At 43.2% G+C, this 12,911-nt stretch overlaps 1 protein-coding gene across 1 annotated transcript in view; it reads right to left on the bottom strand.

Moving 5' to 3' along the window:
• Nucleotides 1-12,911, bottom strand: part of ush2a (Usher syndrome 2A (autosomal recessive, mild)) — a 1,196,697-nt gene that overhangs the window by 935,018 nt on the left and 248,768 nt on the right. The window contains exon 13 of the mRNA XM_041207243.1: nucleotides 8,143-8,326. Coding sequence (XP_041063177.1) covers nucleotides 8,143-8,326 — 184 coding nt within the window. The remainder of the gene's footprint in view (nucleotides 1-8,142; nucleotides 8,327-12,911) is intronic.

Raw genomic sequence — 12,911 nt, forward strand, 5'->3', positions numbered from 1 at the left:
GTACCACTGCTTCATATGCCCATAGCAAAGAGTTACAGACCTTCAATTGTCTCTTTGGACCTTCTTGCCTCTTTCAAGCTGTTTTCAGTTTAAATCTGCTTTCTGTAGCTTTTGTCTCTTGAAATATGAAACTTGGAGCCTTTCTCTCTGCCCTTCACTCTTAACTTCATTTAACAGGACAATTCCAGGTTCCTGTCCTTCCTTTGACTAGAAGGTCTGCTTTAGATTTCCCCCCTTCAACTCCCCTCGATTTCTTAGGGTTTTCTTTAGCTTGGGACTGGCTATCTGTCCCCTTTGCTCCAGTCTCCCCTGGCAGCAAATTCAAAACCAACTGAACTCCAACAGCTTCCAAAACAAACTGCTGTTTCTCTTCTCCTGTGTGTGTCTGTGGGATGGACCTGCGTCTCTGGCCCCCTGTTGCTAGTGTTTGCTTAACTTCTTAAGTAGTAAAACTCCTCATTAGAAATGCAAGCACCTTTTTAAAGTGAAACTGAAACTTCATTTGACCTTTCTTAACACAGAGACATAGAAATATAAATCACATCCAAACACCAAAGCTAAAACCCATTCATAACACTCAAAAATACCAATATACTTACTTAAACTGTCTGTTTCCTAACAATATTCTACCTCATCCTCAGAAATCTCTAATGATACCAGCCTTACACCTACATCTTGATGCCTCCATATACCTCCTGCTATTCAGTTATGGCAGGCACATGGCTCAAACACGGTGCAATACACTCACTGATATTCTTGTCTCTCTCATGAAGGTGACAAGGAATAGAAGTGAACAGAGAGAATCAGCAAGGGGCAGGCATGTCTGTGCCACCTGAGCCCTCTGGAGGTGATGCTGCCACAAATCATGGGGCAGCCTGCATCATTGCCCATTACATTCAGTGTCACTGAGAACGCTGAGGGTGACAATATGTTAATGCTTATGCCCCTGTCAACTCTAATCTCACCCTTATCTTGCTATTTGGCATGGAGCTCTAGCTGCAGATGGTATGAGAATGGATTTGCTGCTTTACACCTCACTCCCACCCTCCCTTCTGATTTTTTTCCTTCAGAAACCCAAGAACTGACCAGCCTTAGGAGGAAGAGAATGAGACACCTCATTCACACCTCTGAGGAAGACACATCATCACTTGATCTGACACTTGAAGCCACTAACTCAGAACTTTTGAGGTTAATATAGAGCTGAGGTCAGCACATGGTGAGTCTCTGAGCAATGTGTACTGCAGCAGGCCACATGGAAAGAATAACATGTGTACCAGTTCACCAGATTGGTTGGGAGTTGGCGGGGGAAGTGGTTGGGGTGGGGGGGGGGGGGTGGTGGTAGTGGGGAGCAGTGGTGGGATGGTGGTGGGAGTGGTGAGAGGTCACAGATGAATTTTGATGCAGGGAACTTAGATGAAGATTTCAATGGGGTAGTCTACAGGAGAACATTGATGAGGATGCACACCATGAATCTTGGTGCACTGGCAGGCATACCAGGGAGCATTTTGTCACTGTCAAGAAGTACGAAGGAGTCTGGATCAAACATGACACTGGACATCACACAGAGCTTGGAGATCATCCTGTCTACCATGGAAGTGGTGACCAACTCCAGGAAAACACTTCTGGGCCCAGCCATGATTCAACATCTGGTGATCATTGTCTTAGTTTGCACTGCAATACATGTGGAATACATGTGACCCAATGTCTTACTACTGCAATGGAGACTCAAATATAATGAGATTCATATTTGTCACTAAGCATGTCAGACTGCTGGCATCATGGTTACAGATACCATGCTCAAAGAGGCATGCAAGATCTCACAGCTGTCCAGAAATCTGCTCCAACAGACTACTAGAATTGGTGAGGTGTCGCCCCATGGAAGTAGCAGTGACACTGTCAAGCAAGAACCTGCTGTCCCTCTCTCAGGACACCATGCCAAACCCTTGTTGTTGCCTGTCTGCCAACTAACTTAGACAGTTGCTGCCCATGTTGAGATAGTACAGTACAAAGTTGGGCCTTTTAGGTCCATAGCTGCTTAAGGACATCCTGCGAGGCCATCTGCAATCTCCCCCACTGAAAGTCAGCAGCCTTTCAACCATGCTGCAGTCACTGGAGTAGCACTACATAAAAGCATTAGGCCAACCAAAGGCACCCAAAATAGACAATAAGAAAATGAATAAGCGTGAATTGTTCATTTCTATTTGTATAAGTAATGTGTTTTTTTTAGGTAAAGGTGCTATGGAATTGTTATTGGTGATGGCTTTCATTGAAGGGTTTTGACTAAGGATTTGCAGTTATGGGGCATCCCATATGGATGATTAAGTGGGGGATGGTTGAACCATGGTGATGAAGGGATGCTCCATTAAGGGAAGCAGAGCCTGAGCAGGTCTTCTCAAAGAGTTTGAATGGAGTGAATGGATTCTGGCTGCATCCTCCCTGCCTCCTCCTCTTCCTCCTGATGTGGCCTTTGGTTGCTTGGTGGCAATGGTTGCGCTTTCCTGATGGCAATATTGTGGAGGACACAACAGACCAACATGGTCACTAAATTGGAGGCATAATCTAGTATGTACTGGAGGGTTCTTCCCAAGTGGCCCATGCAGCAGAAGCATTGCTTTAGTAAGCCAACGATCTACTTCACAAGGTTTCTGGTGGTTACATGGCTTTCAATATATGCCCATGGTCCTCCTGCGGTCAGATGGTGGTGTGGGGTCATCAGCTAGGTGTAGAGAGGGCATCTCTGATTTCCTAGCTGCCATCCTCTGGTTCTCCTTGGAGACCTAAAGATGGTGCAAACAGCAGACTGACTCAAGATGAAGGCATCTTGGCTGCTGCCAGGATAGCAGGCAATCACGAGTATTATGGTTTGTGTGTGGTTTTGCACCAATTATACACTGATTGAATTGTAATCTTGTAGTTTTTATAATTCAGAGCCACTTACTTGGCTTCCTGCACCATTGGTAATCCTATTACCCTGGCAAAACCATGTACTCGCTCAGTCTGCTTTTTCTTGCTTAGAGAGAACATGACATAATCACCTCTCTTCACATATACGACTTCCATCTCCTCCCAAACGCAGCGATGGATGGCATACTAAGAGTTGATCTATACGTCACCCACTGCCACCTGGAGTGATTTAGTGGCATATGTTTAATGTGACTGTGATTTTTAAGGCCACTGGCAGTGCTATCCTTGCCCTGGTGTGAGGCTGCAAGTCCTCTTGAAGGAGGTGGCATAATCATCTGACTAGATCCATGTTGAATTTGAGTCACCTCAGGGATTAATTCTAGCTGAGGTGGAAGCATAAGAATGGCTTTGGCAAACATATGGTGGGTAGGGTATTCTTGGAGACATCTCCTCCTTCTCCATCTTCATAGAACTTCTCCTCTCTGCAAACTCTGATCCATTTTATGATTGTGGTCTCCTCTATATTGGAGAGACCAAACGTAAACACCTGCGGTCTGTCCGCAAGAATGACCCAAACCTCCCTGTCGCTTGCCATTTTAACACTCCACCCTGCTCTCTTGCCCACATGTCTGTCCTTGGCTTGCTGCATTGTTCCAGTGAAGCCCAACGCAAACTGGAGGAACAACACCTCATCTTCCGACTAGGGACTTTACAGCCTTCCGGACTGAATATTGAATTCAACAACTTTAGGTCGTGAGCTCCCTCCCCCATCCCCACCCCCTTTCTGTTTCCCCCTTCCTTTTTTTTCCAATAAATTATAAAGATTTTCCTTTTCCCACCTATTTCCATTATATAAAAAAAAACCCCACTAGAGCTATACCTTGAGTGCCCTACCATCCATTCTTAATTAGCACATTCGTTTAGATAATATCACCAACTTTAACTTTAACACCTATGTGTTCTATTGTACTATTGTCATTGACATCTTTTGATGATCTGCTTCTATCACTGCTTGTTTGTCCCTACAACCACACCCCCCCCCCACCTCTCTCTCTCTCTATCTCTCCGCCCCCCCCCCCACACACACATCTTAAACCAGCTTATATTTCAACTCTTTCTTGGACTCGAACTCAAGTTCTGTCGAAGGGTCATGAGGACTCGAAACGTCAACTCTTTTCTTCTCCGCCGATGCTGCCAGACCTGCTGAGTTTTTCCAGGTAATTCTGTTTTTGTCTATGATTGTATTGTTGACCCAGAGGCACCAAAACTGGAGCCCATACTTTTTGAAGGCTGTGTGTACAAGTGACTGTCCTCCGTCAATGGATGCATCAGCTCACCAACTGACTTCCAAAAAACAAGTCATAGTGCTTTCACAAAATTTGCACAGCAGAAATAAATCAAAAGCAACTTGCCTGCCAGTGTTTGCCTTTTATATGGCTTTTAAATAGCACTCCCTCATACATCTGAACAAATGTTCAACTGTGAGTGATTAGCACAGGTGTTCAGTGGACCTGCACGATCTAAGTTATGAAAACTTGCACCAAATCAGCAAGACAAGTTGATCGAGACCGCTCCTGATGTTTTTGGTGCATGCCCATACGAGGCCCCATCCCAGCTTGGGCCCGCTAGCCACGCTGAAAGTGACTAGCAGCATGGAAGGTGCCACTTTCCGCCCTCAGGGCTTCCATAGCGTCAGCACCAGTGCATTATGGAGACCAGATTTGTGGCTATAGACTTTGAGCCAAATTTTCTCTATCATATTTAAGTACACAATATTGTATTTTTTTATTATTTATTCATGGGATGTGGGCTTCTCTGGTTGGGCCAGTGTTTATTTCCCATCCCTGGTTGCCCTTGAAAAGTTGGTTGTAAGCTGCCCTCTCGAACCGCTGCAGTCCCTGTACTGTAGGTACACCCACAACGCTGATAGGAAAGGAGTTCCAGAATTTTAACCCAGCAACAGTGAAGGAACGGCGATATATTTCCAAGTCAGGATGGTGAGTGACTTGGAGGGGAGGTTCCAGGTGGTGGTGTTCTGTTGTATCTGCTGCCCTTGGTCCTTCTAGATGGCAGTGGGTGAGGTTTGGATGGTGCTGTCTTAGGAGCCTTGGTGGATTCTTGCTGTGCATCTTGTAGATGGTACACACTGCTGCTACAGTTTATTGGTGGAGAGAGTGAGCTTTTGTGGATGTGATGCCAACCAAATGGGCTGCTTTGTCCTGGACAGTGACAAGCTTCTTGAGTGTTATGGGAGCTGACTCATCCAGGCAAGTGGGGAGTATTCCATTACACTCCTCTTGTGCCTTGTAGATGGTGGGGGAGTCGGGAGGTGAGTTACTTGTCACAGGATTCCTAGCCTCTGACCTGCTCTTGTAGCCACAGTATTTATATGGCTAGTCCAGTTCAGTGTCTGGTCAATGGTAACTCCCAGAATGTTGATAGTGGGGGATTCAGTGATGGTAGTGCCACTGAACGTCAAGGGGTGACAGTTAGATTCTCTTTTGTTGAAGATGGTCTTGCCTGGCAATTGTGTGGCATAAATATTACTTGCCATTTGTCAGTCCAAGCCTGGATATTGTCCAGGTCTTGCTGCATTTGGATATGGACTGCTTCAGTGTCTGAAGAGTTGAGGATGGTACTGAATATTGTGCAATAATCAGTAAACATCCTCACTTCTGACCTTATAATGGAATGAAGATCATTGACGAAACAGCTGAAGATGGTTGGGCTGAGGATACTACAGTGAGGAACTCCTGCAGTGATGTCCTGGAGCTGAGATGACTGACCTTCAACAACCGCAACCATTTTCCTTTGTGCTAGGTATGACTCCAACCAGTGGAGAGTTTTCCCCTTGATTCCCATTGACTCCAGTTTTACTAGGGCTCCTTGATGCCACACTCAGTCAAATGCAGCCTTGATTTCAAGGGCTGTCACTCTCACCTCACCTCAGGTGTCCAGCTCTTTTGTCCATGTTTGAACCAAGGCTGTAATAAGGTCAGGAGCTGAGTGACCCTGGCAGAATCCAAACTGGGCGTCAGTGAGCAGGTTATTGCTAAGCAAGTGCTGCTTGATAGCACTGTTGATGACCCCTTGCATTACTTTACTGATGATCGTGAGTAGTAGACTGATGGGGCGGTAATTGGCTGGGTTGGATTTGTCCTGCTTTTTGTGTACAAGACATACCTGGGAAATTTTCCACATAGCCGGGTAGATGCCAGTGTTATAGCTATACTGGAACAGCTTGGTTAGGGCCACTGCAAGCTCTGGAGCACAAGTCTTCAGTACGTGCCGGAATTTTGTCAAGGCCCATAGCCTTTGCATTACCCAATGCGATCAGCCCTTTCTTGATATCACGTGGAGTGAATCAAATTAGCTGAAGACTGGCATATGGGATGCTGGGGGCCTCCGGAGGATGCCAAGATGGATCATCCACTCAGTACTTCTGGCTGAAGATTGTAGCAAAAGCTTCAGCCTTATCTTTTGCACTGATGGGCTGGGCTCCCCCATCACTGAGGATGGGGATATTTGTGGAGCCTCATCCACCAGTGAGTTGTTTAATTGTGCACACCATTCACAAATGGATGTGGCACGAGTGCAGAGCTTAGATTTGATCTGTTGGTTGTTGGATCACTTAGCTCTGTCTATTACTTCTGCTTATACCATTTGGCTCGCAAGTAGTCCTGTGTTGTAGCTTCACCAGGTTGGCACCTCATTTTTAGGTATGACTGGTGCTGCTCATGGCATGCCCTCCTGCACTCTTCACTGAACCAGGGTTGATCCCCTGGCTTGATGGTAATGGTGGAGTGGGGATATGCCGGGCCATGAGGTTATGGATTGTGGTCGAGTACAGTTCTGTTGCTGCTGATCCCCCACAGCGCCTCATGGATGCCCAGTCTTGCGTTGCTAGAACTGTTTGAAATCTATCCCATTTAGCACAGTGGTAGTGCCACACAACACGATGGAAGGTATCCTGAATGTGAAAGCTAGAGTATCCTCAATGTGAAGGCGTATGTGTTAAACAAATCTTGCCATCTAAATGTACTGCAAAGCTTCTCCACATTTTTCTTTTTCTAAATGATGATATCTGAAATTAGGAAGAAACCTGTAGCTAGATAGACATTTATTATATATGCTAATTCTCTGTGATGTTGCTAATTGATAGCTAAATTATTGGCATAGTGGAACACCAGAGAAATGTGAATGATTTTTCTGCGGTTAAAAAGGACCTTCAAACCACTCAACATTGTTTTTGTAATTATTTTTCAAGATAAATGATCTGTAATATTAAAACAAAGAAATCTGATTACGTTTACTCTCTAGGTGAAGAAAAGCATCCACAGTAATCAGTTTAAAAAGTTCATTTTTCATTCTTATGGGATTGATTCACTTTCAAAATGGATGTTACAAACAGTGATCTGTCAAGATTTGAATATATTAGTTATTTGTGAAATTCTCCACCATTTCATCTAGGCAATCAGTTATTAACATGCTGTTACTAAGCAGCAAGAGATCCAACCAGGCGATACATTTTAGTGCACAGTATGACACTGAATATTATGTATACTGACCAGGAAAAAATTAATACATTAAAGTACTCAATTTGTGTTCCCACATTAAAGATAGGGATGCCCAGTGGGCTATTCAATAGTCTATTGCCCAAGGCAATGTACTGTATACAATGGCACCCTGTTGCTTTTAGTGGGAGTAAATTCTCATATTGAAAAAAATGCTGCTTCAACAAAAAAATACTTAAATGAAAGAGGGCCATTTAAATGGAAGTATAAATAAAAACTAAAACTGAGTTTTATAAGTTGTTGACCCTAAAGCACATTTCAGCAAGCCAAGTGCCTGGCATTCCTGCCGAAATAGCCAGGAGGCTCCAAAATGTAAATCAGAGTTCTAATCCAGTTGTAGGGCTCCGATTACTATTTTTATGTTCAACTTGACAGATCATGTTCCATGCATGCTAGGCCAGCTATACAAGGCTTTGAGCAGTCTAAACAGTGATGCCTAAAGGACCATTCTCATCCCCCGCCCCTCAACAGGTCTTACCTGCCAGCTGGCTCTTTATAGAAACAGACAATTTTCAACTTGCTAAAGTCGAAAAAATGCAGAGCTGTATTTATGTCCATTTTGAGCTAAAGTTAACAATTAGCCCCATAGATTTTTTCACATCAGCCCACAGAACCACAATGTTTGCACAACTCAAAAACATGACACAAATGAACAACAACTTGCCTTCCACTTCCAGGGTTAAAACCAAAATAATGCTCCTTGCAGTGGTCACAGTGTATCCCAGTCACTGAAGGGTCTCGACAAACACATTGTCCTGTGACACCATCGCAGGTCTGATGCACTGATCCTTTTGGATGGCACTCACATGGTAAACAAGCAGTGGAATTAACCGAGGGAAGCATAAAACCTGAAAAGGCATTATGTAAACTATTTATAAGGAGTTGGAATTGAACACGTATGCAATACAGATGAATTTCTGAAAAGTTACAAAATAATTAATATTAACGACGTGCATATGGATCATTAACCCAACTAAGTCTATGTAGTTAAATCTACTTTTATCTTAACAATACTAGTGCGGAAGTATGTACCTACATACTACACCACAAGAAGCCAGGGTGAGGATCACATACTAAAACAGAAAATGCTGGAAAAACTCAGCAGGTCCAGCAGCATCTGTGGAGAGAAAGACAGAGTTAACGTTTCGAGTCCGTATGATTCTTCTTCTTTTGCTTGCTTACTTGGCTACTAAATAACGCTTTACACACAGGATGCTTCAACAAATGAGTTAAACAAATGCAAAAGAAATGGGGACATCAAATCTTTTGTTTTGAATTCTGTGTTTCAGAGATGCTTGCAAAACTTTATTGAATAGTTATAATCAGTTTTGAACATTATTTCTTTCTGTTACATATACAGTATCTAAAGAATGATCAGATGTTTTGTTGCCTCGATGAACTACATGGCAGGATTAAAGGCAAAGGAATAGCAACTTGGTATCTATAGGCTAATCGTTACCTTAGGTAATATTAGTGGGAAAATGTTTAATGCACTTACATGTCATTGCTCCTTCTGCTATTTTAACAGAGATATTAATGTCTTATTTCTGTGAGTATAATACTAACTAGTTATATGGATTTTCTTTAAAAATATTTTACGCCCATTTTGTAGTATTGCATTTTTGGTTACAAATATATGGGGCGGAATTTTACATCCCACGGGCGGGCGTGCATCCAACCCGATCGGGTGTAAAATCGCAAGAGAAGACGTTGAATAATATTTTGCTCGGCATACACATGCAAAAGTTGGACAATTGCGCCCGCCGACAATTAAGAGTGCAATTAAGCCCATTAACGACGCAATTGACTCCAATTTTTCGTTGCCCGTCCAACCTTACAGTTGGTGGACAGGCAAACCAGCCAGGCGGCCTTTGCATTTTTCATCAAACCTCATCCAAGGGCGGGATGAAATTTCTGTGATGAAATCGGATAAAAATAAATTTCTGTGGACAGCATTTTTATCAGCTATATTTTCGGATCATTGGTTATGATGCATGGAGACATTTTTCAGCTTTCAAAACGTTTATTTTAGCTTTTTCAGGTCTCCAGCTCCCTGAGGCAGCTGTCTGCGTTCAGGGAGCTTTCTTTCAGTGCTCACCCGCATCTGAGGAAACATCATCTCCCGCCATCACCCCAGCAGCGCTGAGCATTTCAGCGCACGTTTCATGCTAGTTAATTAGCCGTTAATTGGTCAGCCAGCGTGAAATTGCGGTCAGGGGTTGACGGTCCATTTCCTGACCGCTCCCGGGCCCACCAATCAGGCGTGCCTGCCAAAGATAAAATTGAAGCCATGGAATCCAGTTCCTATATATTGGAACACATAAGCTTTCCATGAGTGTGCAAAAGCACAGCACAAAAGTTCTTCTGTGAAATTATAAAGCTCGCACCATAAATCATTAAAGGGTGAAATTTGTGTTTTAACAGAAAGTGGAAGATGCTTGTCATTTTCTTTAATTAAATCAATAATTAAATCACATTTATGGAATCACACATTTCCAAGCCACACATACCCCAGTTTCTTTATTAATTATGTTGTAAAACTAGCACGCTCCTGCTTTTTGTTAAAAAAGGAACATCATACCACAGTCACTGTTAACCATAGTCAGTGCTCATTATCCAATTTCTCATTCTAAAAGCTGAATTTATAGTTAACTAATGGAATATAATACAACCTAACTCTTAGCCAGTGTGAATATATATGCATTCATTTGACTCATTCTTCAGTATTTGCCTTTTGATCAAAAAAATCTCTAACTTATAGAATTAATCTAAAAATAATTCAAAAATTATGGAAATAGGTGGGGCAAGTTACAACTGTTTGCAAATTAACAGTTTATTCAGATTACAGTGTTTAGATAAAATATTTCAATAAGTGACAGCCAGAATTAGAGATCAGAAAGTATGCGAAATTACATAATGGGAAAATAATAAAAAATATTTTTACTCCATTATATTGACCAAATAAACTATAAAATAAAATCGCAAAATTTTAATCAGCGTCAAGTTGTCATTTATTTTATCAGTAGGAAAGGACCTAAATTAAATCCCAACTAATTTAACAGGGATAAATACAAACCAATTATTCCTTGGGAATTAAATATTGTCTAGATGAAATTTTAAGGAATAGACAATTAACTACACATTCTGTCAGATCAATGAAATGATCATTTTGTGAAGAAATACTATATTAGTCATTATTGCAGCAATTTTTACTGGTGATCTATTATTTAACTCTTGTCTATATAAATTACATTTTAAATTCAATCATATACAGCAGAAAATTGTTTTACATATTACCATGGTATCAGGCTGCAGATTGTACAAAGGTGATTCCTGCTGCTAGACCATTGCTGCCCATTAAATGCATACTCTTTTTTTCAGGAACCTACTATAGCTACAATGGAATACCACTAATCGGACTGCTACTGGATTGTGCAGATTAATAATGCAACTGGGAGTGGTAAGTTTGAAATTTGAAAAGAACACGTCCAAGCCCTATAAGATTGTCCTTATCGGCAGCCACTTAAATAGGGCTGGAGCCATTTTCTCACCATGCAAGCTTGATGCTGAAATAGGGCACATCAAAGCCATCAGGCGGGACAATGGCTATCCTGATCAGATCATCGCTCGTTGTCTATTGCACAAACTCATGAATGGGCCTAAGGCCACTACTTGCGGTCCTGAAAAGTGTTCAGTCTACCTCACATTACCTTAGAAGGGAAGGGTAGGATGTCTCAAAAATTTGAGCGTCAGGTGAAGCTAGCTATTGCACACTGTGCAGTAGCAATACGAGTGGTATTCTCCACTAACAGAATACTGTCATCAAGTCAAAAAGATGATGTTCTGTCTATAACACAAATGAGCAATGTGGTAAATGAATTTCAGTGCTGGTGTGATGCCAGGTATTTAGGCCATACATCACATTGATTAGCAGATTGTATCAAACAGCACATCCCTTTGGCTGTTCACAATTGATCCCGCCCAACTAGCCCATGCTTGCAAAACTCAAAACATTGTGTCCAATATTAGAGGTGATTCCATGATCGGACAACACCTGCTAAACAATTCTGATTGTACTAATGGTTACACTGAAAACCAATTTAAGATTGTCAGCCGGGCTCACACTGGTTCACTTGTGCATGCCAGAAGCCACATATATTCACACAGAGAGCCCCGTCCTTTGCTGACAAAAGGAACATGTCCACAATTGGGCCCTAGCTATGCCTGCCTCTTTATGGGGTATGTGGAACATTCCTTGTTCCAGTCCTACTCCAGCCCACTTCTACAACTCTTTCTCCGGAACATCGATGTTACTTTGGTGCTGCTTCATGCTCTCATTGGGACTTGGAAAAATTTATTAATTTTGCTTCCAATCTCCACCCCTCCAGCATTTTCACGTGGTCCATCTCTGACACCTCCCTTCCCTTCCTTGACCTCTCTGTCTCAATCTCTGGCGATAGACTGTCCAACAATATCCATTACAAGCCTACCGACTCCCACAGCTACCTCGACTACAGCTCTTCACACCCCATCCTGTAAGGACTCCATCCCATTCTCTCAGTTCCTTCGCCTCCGTCGCATCTGTTCCGATGATGCTACCTTCAAAAACAGTTCCTCTGACGTGTCCTCCTTCTTCCTTAACCGAGGTTTCCCACCCACGTTTGTTGACAGGGCCCTCAACCGTGTCTGGCCCATCTCCCGCACATCTGCCCTCACGCCTTCTCCTCCCTCCCAGAAACATGATAGGGTCCCCCTTGTCCTCACTTATCACCCCACCAGCCTCTGCATTCAAAGGATCATCCTCCGCCATTTCCGCCAATTCTAGCATGATGCCACCACGAAACACATCTTCCCTTCACCCTCCCGGCGGCATTCCAAAGGGATTGTTCCCTCCGGGACACCCTGGTCCACTCCTCCATCACCCCCTACCCCTCAATCCCCATCTATGGCACCTCCCCATGCTCACACAAAAGATGTAACACCTGCCCCTTCACTTCCTCTCTCCTCACCGTCCAAGGGCCCAAACACTCCTTTCAAGTGAAGCAGCATTTCACTTGCATTTCCCCCAACTTAGTCTACTGTATTCGTTGCTCCCAATGTGGTCTCCTCTACATTGGAGAGACCAAACGTAAACTGGGCGACCGCTTTGCAGAACACATGCGGTCTGTCCGCAAGAATGACCCAAACCTCCCTGCTGCTTGCCATTTTAACACTCCACCCTGCTCTCTTGCCCACATGTCTGTCCTTGGCTTGCTGCATTGTTCCAGTGAAGCCCAACACAAACTGGAGGAACAAGTGCCGACTAGGCACTTTACAGCCTTCCGGACTGAATATTGAATTCATCAACGTTAGGTCTTGAACTCCCTCCTCCATTCCCACCCCCTTTCTGTTTCTTCCCCCTTCCTTTTGTTTTTTTTTCCAATAATTCATATA

This window comes from Carcharodon carcharias, chromosome 2, assembly GCF_017639515.1.
Source record: "Carcharodon carcharias isolate sCarCar2 chromosome 2, sCarCar2.pri, whole genome shotgun sequence".
In the NCBI taxonomy this organism is placed as follows: Eukaryota; Metazoa; Chordata; class Chondrichthyes; order Lamniformes; family Lamnidae; genus Carcharodon; species Carcharodon carcharias.